The sequence below is a fragment of the Glycine max genome, chromosome 9, assembly GCF_000004515.6.
Source record: "Glycine max cultivar Williams 82 chromosome 9, Glycine_max_v4.0, whole genome shotgun sequence".
NCBI lineage: Eukaryota > Viridiplantae > Streptophyta > Magnoliopsida > Fabales > Fabaceae > Glycine > Glycine max.
The window spans coordinates 6,010,646-6,021,423 of NC_038245.2; the positions used below are offsets into that span (position 1 = coordinate 6,010,646).

The 10,778-nt window shown below is 36.1% G+C and overlaps 1 protein-coding gene across 2 annotated transcripts; it reads right to left on the minus strand.

Moving 5' to 3' along the window:
- Positions 1-448: 448 nt before the first annotated feature.
- On the minus strand, positions 449-10,778 carry LOC100305450 (protein kinase). 2 transcript variants are annotated; one of them, NM_001248640.2, is made up of 20 exons: positions 10,121-10,778; positions 8,791-8,916; positions 8,526-8,651; positions 8,191-8,451; positions 7,971-8,099; positions 7,734-7,859; positions 7,487-7,612; positions 7,252-7,392; positions 6,875-6,961; positions 5,932-6,012; positions 5,675-5,803; positions 4,830-5,036; positions 4,662-4,733; positions 4,465-4,566; positions 4,247-4,354; positions 3,748-4,119; positions 3,377-3,667; positions 2,651-3,040; positions 2,315-2,558; positions 449-1,613 (listed from the first exon to the last, which is right to left on the minus strand). In NM_001248640.2, exons 1-20 carry the CDS (start codon positions 10,200-10,202, stop codon positions 968-970), a joined length of 3,846 nt encoding a protein of 1,281 aa, NP_001235569.2. In that variant the 5' UTR covers positions 10,203-10,778; the 3' UTR covers positions 449-967. The 2 variants fall into 2 exon arrangements, with proteins under 2 accessions (NP_001235569.2, XP_006586609.1); XM_006586546.4 differs by lacking the exon at positions 5,932-6,012.

Here is a 10,778-nt window from a genome sequence, read left to right on the forward strand (position 1 = left end):
TCTCTCAACACAAGCCCTCCACAGCAAGCCTAGAATAGTATAAGGGTGTGTTTGTTTCACAAATCAAAATTGCATTTCCGTGAATGTATACATGGGAATGTGATATTCCCATGTTTATTAGAAGTTTTTAAAAATTATTCCCAAGTATTATTGATTCTTAGGAATACTATAATTTCCTTTTTTTTTATCATATTTTTCTACATTTCTATTTCCATGAGGAGGGATAGGAAAGTGATATTTTCTTGGGAATATAAGAATTTATTGTCTAATACACATATAACTTTCATTATTATTTAAATTATTTTAAATTTTAAAAATTATTTCCAGAAATACTAAAATGTAACCAAACATATTTTTTTAAATACTCCGGAATGTTCTTTTCATGTTATATTCGTGGGAATGTAAGAAGTTTATGAGCAGATTTTACACTATTGTCATTGAAGTTATAAAAATCTGATGACGAAACTATCATCACAAAGATATTTAAAAAAAGAGTGGCCTGTGTAAATTCAGCAATGTATTCGTTATATAATCATGTTCTACACAACTAATTAACTAGATTCCATTCCATCCCCTCCTCTTGATACATGTGGCTTTGACAATTTGAACATTATATTATTTTGATGCTGCAACTGCATAGACTATATCTTGTATGTTGTATTTGCAATTGGAGGTCTTAGTAAAGGCCATCTTCAGTCATCTTCTATTTTCAAACTAGATTTGCATTTGTTTCCCCTCTTCAAAGAGTTAGTACCAGTTACATACACATGATCTTGCAGGTTAGCAGAAAAAGCATGTCAAAACCTATTTACAACTTGCTTGTATTCTCTTGTCAAACTTCCAATGGCTCAGGCAGAGAGGTGCAATGCCTCTAGTAGAGTTGTGAACTGCACATTAACAATGTGAGGGAGAGCAGTATGCACAGAAGAAAGTTGAAAACTTGCAATTTGGCTCAATTGAAACCTGGTCATAACTTAAACATAGTTCCATGTTCACTGATACTACCGCCAGAAAGCTTTCTAATTATCTGCCACAACCTCTTGCTTCTTCCAGTATTCAGAGGACCTGAATAAGAATGCCTTCTAAACGATCCGGACACTCGCCTTCCATATCTCGCCGATGAGCTGAATAACTCTGATGCTAACAACCCATTTTCAATATCAATTCCAGAATCATAGTTGGTGGCTGAGAATTGGCCTTGTAAATTATCTGATGGTTGTCTAGAGTGACTTAAATCAACAGAACTAGAGCTAGAACCTGCTTCTCTTGCCTCATCACATTCATTGCACACAAGTTTTAAAGCCTGAACAACCTCGCCCATGAAGGGACGGTCCGACACCTCTGGCTGTACACACATTGAAGCAATGGCTGCAACCTTAGCCACACTATCAGAAGGCACATCATGTCCTAGAGATGGATCTATCATTGCTTCCAATCCTTCTTCGCTTGAGAGTAATGGACGAGCCCATGCAACGAGATTTTCTTGACCGGGAGGTCGTGACATGTCTACTGGTTTTCTTCCGGTCAAAAGCTCAAGGAGGACAACACCATAGCTGTAAACATCACTCTTCACAAGAAGATGTCCCGTCATTGCATACTCCGGAGCCACATAACTGAATAGTTTTTCAAATATGAAAGAATATATATATCAGGGAGTAAATAATAGTAAAACAACAAAGAATTACAATAGTTTTGAAACAAAAAATAGTTCAGATATTTCCATGGATTGAAACTTTTAAAGAGTTGGTTATAATGACAGTAGCCGTATAAAAAAATTGGACAAAAGTTACATAAACAAATTAGGGATTAAATATCAATATATCATTATGCATTCTCTCAACTTTACTTCTGTTTTTGTTCTTCTGAAATAACGGTTAGCGTGTTACGCAATTAATTTGAGATGACAATTTTTTTGGCACTACTTAATATTAGTCACTTTGCTTATTAAATAATCTAGAAGCAGCATATAGGTGGGATTCTAGTTTCACAATAAATTACCAGAAACAGCACTGGCATATACTTATTGCTATACCTCCACTCTTCAAAAATAATCTCAATCAAAATTATTTCAGACAGTATACAAGTTGTAAATTCTTAATAGAAATGACTACAGAAGCAAATGTCTTTACAAATGGTTAAGAAATCACTTTATTTGACTAAACTGATAGAGTTTCTAGTTTAACTTAACTGATCAACCTCTACAAATTTATTATGTTGGAGTGATTAGAAAAACTTAAAGGGTAACAATGTGAAGAGATGACTTGTAGATAAAACTTTCCAAAATAGACACAGGAAAGTAAGAAAGAACTATTACCCAAAAGTTCCCATCACTCGTGTTGATATGTGTCTGTTCCCCTCATCAGCTGCTGTTCGGGCCAATCCAAAATCCGATACTTTTGGTGTAAAATCATTTTCCAGCAAGATATTGCTCGACTTGAAGTCCCTATGTATGACATGGGGACTTGAATCTTCATGTAGATAAGCCAGTCCACGAGCAGAACCGAGAGCTATCTTTAACCGAGCACTCCAATCAAGTGGGCTGTTTTCCTTGTCAACTCCTACCAGAAGACCAAATATAAGAAAAACCATTATCTTTAAGAACTAAACAATCAGAGTGGTACTTCAGACTGAATCAAGAAAAGTTAAGTACCATGTAAATGGGATTCCACACTGCCATTTGGAATGAGTTCATAAACTAGACAGCGGAAGCTGACCTCTGCGCATATACCAATCAACTTAACCAAGTTTCTATGGTGAAGGCGGCTAAGCATCTCAACTTCAGATAGGAATTCACGGTCGCCATGATGATCCTCTCTTTTTAGAACCTTGACTGCGACTTTTGTCCCATCTTCAAGTGTACCACTATAAACAAGCCCAAAACCACCTTCTCCAAGTACTCTGGAAGCATGGAAATTATCTGTGGCTTTCTCAATGTCATTCATGCTGAAAGTCTTAGCAGATCCTGTGTAAGCAGCAATGTTAGATCGAAATGATGTCGAAGCTGAAGCAAGCCCACCTCCAACTACTGATCCAGCAGCACCTGTAGATTCCATATGTTTGTTTCTTAATAAAAAAAGGTTGATAAAGGATGAAATAATCAAACTGGCACAATAATTTGGTGATATGGAAACACTCAAAATTATAGGATGTCAATTATTTATTTTAAACTATTGCAACTGAACTTATTTGTTTAACTTATTGCAACTGAACTTTTCTTTTTCTGCATAGAATTCTGCCTACCATTGTTTTCCTAATGCTATTACATGAGATAAATACTTAAAATATAGTGTTTTCTCTCTCTCTCTTTGGGTTAAAATATAGTGTCACTTAAAATGCACTAGTTTAGTAGATTATAAGACACTTCCATTTGTATTACCTGGTGCTTTGGTAAGAGGAGGTAAAACCCGTGGGGTTGACGGTGGTTGACTCACATGATCTCTGTACTTGAACAATGCCAAAGCAGCAGCAAAGCATAAAACAACTACTAGAAAAACTGAAAGAGCAATAATAGCAATTATGCCCTTGCTAAGTCCACCTTTATGCTGCCTCTTTGATATGTCAACCCCAAGGGGTTTTATTGTCCTACCATTATTGCCACCACCCGAATACGGACCACCATCGATTATGGAAATGCTTGAAGGAGGTAAAGGAGGAGATGGAGGCAAACCTATATTAAGAGGAACCACATAAAATTTCTAACCAAAAAAGTCATGAAAAGGATACAAGACATTCAAAATTTATATATACCTGGATAGGTCACATATAACACGTCATAATCACCAAAGTAAGAAGTCTTTATAACAACTTGTTTATGCCAAAATCTCTCAGAAGTTAAAAAGGCTGTAGTGTTATCAAATTCTTCCCCAAGTGGTACCAAATCAACGAATACAATAGTTTTATCAGGTTGCTGGTTTGCTGCATCAGCTCCCATAATGCGAACTTGACTTTGCTTCATGAAAACCCCAGTGGCAATTTCAGAAGCAAACTCTGAAACCAAAGGGAAGAAAGTATACAGAGAAACACTAAGGCGAAGACCGACTTTCATGGGCCACACACATTTGCAAGGTGCTCCAGGTGGAGTACTTGTATAGGGATCTGAGCAAACCAGAGATATACAATCTAAAAAACAAACATTGGACAAGTATATTTCAGTTTGATGAATACAATAAAAAAAAAAGTTCATAAATTAGCTGAAATAACTCCATTACTAGAGATAAAACAAATAAAGCACTAACTACTGACTAACCTTCATTTGGAGGTGGGGGTGGCAGTGCTTGAAAACGAGGCCGAACTGGCTTCTTAGGGGTCTTGGAAGAAGGCCGAGAAGGAGACACTTTAGGAGGAGGCAATGGAACTTGCAATAACAAATACAATGAATGGATGCAAAAGGATAAGTAGAAGATAATGAAAAGACAAGATTTTTTAAAATATTTGTAATGAGTATGGAAATTTTGCCTGTCTTACTTTTGGTTGAGTGGGGGGATATTTTGAATAGCGGAGAAGGAGCAGGTGAAACTTGGCTCACTGGTGACTGAATAGGGAGGCCAGATGGGGAAACTGAGGAACCTACCATGCAGAAAAGTTTCAGTAATCAAAATTCCCTTTATTTACCAGTCTAATAGAAGAAACATCTTGTAAGCTCACCAAACTTTTATTGGTACCTGTGTTCATTGGTGGTGGAGCATGATGTCTTTGCCTACTTGTTGGAAGCGGCAAGGGAGGATTTGATCCATCTACATAAAATAACCAAACAAAAAGTAATAAATTCAATTGCAGTGAGAATCTTAATTTGTGCGCAACAATTTAATAGATTGGTTAATAAACCAAACCTTGGTGTTTTGAAGTGGAAGGAGAAATAGAATGTGATGATGCAGGAGCAGGGCTGGTGACTGTGTTCCTTGTATGGTGATGCTTATAAAATGTGGTTGAAGGTGAAGACGCAGGAGGATGATCTTTGTTGAAAGGAGATTCAGGAGATGAAATCGGTGGCTCAGGAGCATGGTGAAATTGTCTTGCTTTGTGTGCAGAAGAAGGAGCTACAGAATTTTTAAAAAAAAAAGTTAATTCAGTATGTATGTATGCATAAGTATAATGGTTTAGTGTGTCTTTCAATAATTTTAATATTTACATTCCTTACTTGCATTGTTTTCCATCGGCTAAAACTTTAGGCTTTGTATAGTAAATAATTGAACATGATAAAAAAGAATGGTGTGCATAATATCATTTAAAATATGCTAAATTTACTTTTCCAAAAGAATTCAAGCATGATGTCAACTCTGTATTTGTTAGATTTGAAAAGTAACTCCTGTGCCTTTGCCAAAAAAACTTGACACTTTTATGAGTTGGTTTTCCACATGATATTAGAGCCTTTATGACAAAGTGGTTTTGAGTTCAAAATTTCCATCTCCATTCAATATGACTAAGTTGAATTTCAATACAAGGTAAAATGTTCTTGTGTATTGTCCACTTTTCAAGCCAAATGAATTCTCGTGTGCAGGAAAGTGTTAAGAGATATAAAATCTTTCTTGGTCCTTCACCAGCTTAGGTTTTCGGGAGAGTAGGTCTTTGATAGTATTGTTAGGGAAATCTTTTAATTTCATGCTGTTAATACAATCAGCAATCCTCTAGTTAAGAATTTGCAACTCATCAAGAATAGTTTAATGTAACAGTATACCTTGAGCAGGGGAATGTACTATAACTGGTAGTGGTTTTGGTGTTTTGTATGGAGGTGCAGAAACTGGTTCTCCACCTTTGGTCCAATTGAAGCTTCTAGAAGGTGTTGATACAGGAGAGACAACAGGTGCTGCATAAAATATTTTGTGCCAATTAAATTTCCATCAATTGAAGAATGATTGATGCTGTTAGCACAATGAGCAATCCTCTAGTTAAGAATTTTCAACTCATCAAAAGTAGTTTAATGTTACCATATACCTTGAGCATGGAAATGCACTATAGCTGATGGTGGCTTTGGTGTTTTGTACACAGGTGCAGAAACTGGTTCTCCACCAGGTGCTGCACCACATTTTTTTTGCTAATTAAGTTAATTAACGCACAACAGCATTACCAAGAAATTATTGTAATCAGATGCAAATATTAAACACTCTAGAATGAAAGTTTCAGGAAAACATTTTTATACAATAAAAAAAATCAATAATTTTTTTTAAAGAGTTTTGTGGTAAAAGATATTTCATTATTAAGCTATATGCTGATAGTTGTAACTACTCTAAATTTATTTTATGACTACATATTCTTTTGCATGTTTAGTAGCAACTTTGTGGATTTAACTCCTTGAGAGTGAGGTGTGTAAAGTGAGGAAGTAAAGGAGAATCCACCCTTGATTTGAATTGAAGTATCCCATAACTTAATCCGCTTTAAACTGAGGATGGATGCACACTTTTTTTTCACCTTAGAAGATCCAAATCCCAATGTTATCATCTTTAATTCTATTGAATATCTTGCATCATTTTATTATCAGTTAAGCAGCCCATGATCATTCTTTATTATTCCACTTTGCATGTCGTAAAAATTAGGCATGTTAAGAAAACATTACGCGAGTCATGATTGTCATTTTTAATCTCAATTCAATTGTTGAGATATATAATCCACATTTGACATTTCCCAACTCATTGTCAAATTATTATGTGATATAACATCTCTTTGTGGATCATCAATAGCAAGAAAATATACAATTGTACATAGGATTGGGTTTTAAACCTTCATCATTTGAAGAGTAGAAAGACTATATATAAGCAATTAAAAAAGCTTAAATGAATTAACGGAAAAAAAAACTACTGTAACTTGTTTTAAAATAAAACAACAAAATCAACCAGGGGAATGGGGATAATAGAACAAAATCCTTTCTCAATATTTGCACCTGGTGATTTTGGTGGAGGTGCTGCTGGTATGACTGGGTGGACCAATGGAGGATCTACTGGAAATGGACGTGGTGGTGTAACTGATGCTGCATGGATACAATAAAAGAAAAATCATGGAGACAAGTAAAAGGGATGATCTGATAATATTAATACTAGATATTTTAACTTTATCCCTTCTTTCACCAAAATAAGGTAACAAGGTTATAACTTATATGGATGGAGTTTTTTTTGGTAACATAGGTGGCCTATTGGATGGTTATTTTCCATTTTCCATGAGAGCATGCAAGATTTTGTGCTTTCATGAAGAAGAAAAAAAGAGAGTTTAGAACCATATAGTTGAATGCTAGAGATGATTAGATAAGATTATATAACATACGTGGCATTTCTGGTGCTGGGGTGTGACTGTGACCATTATTTGCTGTTCTATTTTGAACATCAGGTGGGGAATTTCCATGATGAGTAGGTTGACTGACTGATGAATTTTTTGGCAAAATTGCAGGAGCTGTTGCAACTGGGGCTGTTCAAAATGCCATAAAAAAGCAGATATTTGAAATCAACATCAGCTAGAAATAGCAATAAATAAAAAGTTACAAATCATCAAATAAAATTACCTTGTGAAACTGGCTCCAGTGTGCGACCAGTGTTGATATTCCTTCTGGGGACAGTTGGAGGCAAACTTCCATGTTCAGTTGGCTGACTCTCTGGCGAGTGTTCAGGAAAACTGAATACTGTAGGGGCTGTTCAAAATGCATTAGAAGTACAGACTTCAGTCTCAATACCAACTGGAAATTGGAGAAGAAAAAAAGTAAATTTCAAAAGCAAGAAATCAGGTGACAATTTTTTACTTTCATCACATGCCTGGTGAAATTGGCTCTGAAATGTGACCATTATTTGCACCCTCTCTATGAGGCAAACTTCCGTTTTCAGTTGGTTGGCTTACAGGTGAAATTTTGGGTAATATGGTAGATGGTATTGGAACTAGTGCTGTTCAAATATTCAATAGAAGAACATATTACCAACTGGAAGCTGGATATGATGAAATGGAAAACCATCCTTAAGGATTCCAATTACATGACAAGACTTTTTATCTCATACCTGGCAAAGCTGGCTCTGGCTTGTGACTCTTATTCCTCTCATCAATCTTAGGAGGCAAACTTCCATGTTCAATTGGCTGGCTGACAGGTGAAGTTTTTGGCAAATTGCCAGAAGTTATTGCAATTGGAGCTGTTCAAGAAACATTAGAAGAGCTGAATTTAGATTATTATCAAGAGGAAGGTCCCATCCCCCATGAAAAGAAACTTCTCAGTCATGTTACCTGGAGCAATTGGTGTGGACACAGGAGGCCTAATAGCAGGTGTTGTTTTGCTTTGAGGTGGACTTGGTTGTATGGATGGTGGCACACTCCCTTCAGAAGTTGATGGTGCATGAGCAGCATTATATGGTGCTGGTGGTGATGATGCTATGGTGCTTGTACTAGGACTAGGAGATATAGATGGTTCAAATCCTTTTACCTTCTGAGGAGTTGGAGCTGATGTTGGAGGTGGTAATGTAGTAACTGGAGGGGGCAAGAATGACCCTGGATGGTGCAAAACCCAATTTTTTAGTCTGATAATCCCAATATGGCCTAATGGATTAAAGGAATGAAATTACCATTTGGTACTTCTGGAGGGATTGGTGCAATAGTTCTCCATGGTTCTCTTGGGTGTAAAGTACCAGGTGGTTCACTGGGGGAAGGATCCACAGGTATGATTTCATTAGATGGGGATATACCAAATTCTGAAAGAAAGAAAACAACTATTAAATAGCAGCAAAATTTAGTAGGGACGGGACAATGGATGATTATATTCAAAAAGCTCAAAATTCAAACTCATTTTGTATGATATTTAGATTTAATTTTGGATTAGATTAGATATACCATTTGGATCTGAAGGTGATTTTGGAGGACTGCTTTCCCATGACAGTCCATGATGGATAGGAGCAGGTGCTTCTCCACTAGGATGAATGACTGGAAGGAATGCTGGAGATGGGGATATAACAGACCCTTCAAGAAGAAATTATCAGTTGGAAAGCCAAAATTCCATGTGAGAAAAGGAAAAATTATCATTTTTTTTATCAGCAAGATTTCAAAATTATCAAATTAGATGACTTAGGCTGATTAGTTAGGCAAGCATATGGGCTCACATCAGCAATATCTTACAGCAAAATTTAACATTTTGGAATATTGGTATTTCTCTTCTGGTTGAGATTGCACTTTGCAGTGTATTTGGACAACTAAATTTGAAATAAAAATAATGGATTGTGATTCAATTGAGAGGTGAAAGAATTCAGCAATCATTTTTCCTACTTCTACAAATTTAAATAGTGAAGACCACTTCTTTTTTTTTTTTTTTTTAAAAAAAGAAGACATGCAAGAGCATCACTACGAAGAGAGCAATCCCAACTAGGTTGGCACCTCAATCCCCCATCAATCATCTGCAGCAGTACACCTTAATTTTATTGAAAAAACATAGAAGAATAAAGAAGACAAAAAAGCATGGGGGACCAGACCAAACCCATGTGTAAACATAAGAGTAATCTAAATCTGAAATTGGGGAGACCTGGCCTATTATGGAAAAAATCCTCTCTAATAATATTGAAGACCACTAGATTCTTAGGGAACAACACTAGTAGCTTCCTACAATGAGCATTTAAGGGGGAAATCCACATGCAAAAAGTACCTTCACTAGAAGAAACACTCTGGCTTTAAATGATTATGTGAATGGCAATTTACAGTTACAGATTTCTTAAACCAGTAAACTTGTATGCATCTATTTGTATGCTTATAACACATAGTAAAAAACAGTAATTATAAGCTGAATCAGTTGTAAGCAGCCAATGTAAATTGATTCTAAAGGCACATAGGCGAATGGAGGGTGAATGAACGTGTTCAGAAACCACCAGTAACTTTTCTTTTTGTTTAATATATTCAAATCAAAATTAGATTTTGTAAGCAATGCAAGAGGACAACAGAAAGAGGACATCAAATGCCACCTTTGGCTATCCTAGCTCCAATTATAAAGGATTTAAACCAATAGTTTGATTGCAAACTCAGCTATGATGTTTAGGTTCTCTATGATATTATTGTTATTAGCACAATTATCATTATTACTAATATAACTTAAAAACCATGTATGCTGATCCAGATCATATTCTTCTAAATTTTATCACAACCTGTGACAAAAATTTCTGAAGAATAAAGTACCTACCTTCAGATCCTTGGAATTCCACAACAAAGCCAATGATGCAGAGCTTCACCAGCTGCAGAATCAGTGCCAAAACCACTCCCATCTCCACACCAATTTCCAAAGACACCCTCTTCAGAAGTGAGTCAACAGAACAACAGGACAATAAATAGGAGAAGAAGAAGAAAAAAAAGAGTAAACCTTTGGAAGCTTATTGCTTGAAGCAAGAAGAACAAATAGAGGTTAAATTGAAGAAGACCCACATATAGTGACACCAAAGCAATGAGAAGAAGGAAGGTTATGGAACAAGGCAGAAGAACAGTCTTTGGTTATGAAAAGGGCAAGAGCCAGAAGAACAAGTGTGTGTTGAGAACAACAACTTGAGCTCATGAATTGTGAGGAACAGAACTCAGAGTTTTCCATGGCAGGGATATGAATTAATAAGAAGACTAGAAAGTTGAACTCTTTCCACTGGAGTTGGTAACTAGATCAAGTATAAAACTGATGCAAAGCAATAAAAATATTCACTTTGTGTATTCCACAATCCACGCACACTTCAAGAAAACTCAAGAAAGGAAAGAAAAAGAAAAGTAACAGACCCCCTTCTCAGAGAGAGAGAGAGAGAGAGAGAGAGAGAGAGAAGCAGTTGGTGTGGGGGCAGAGAGGCTCGGGAACAGAACAG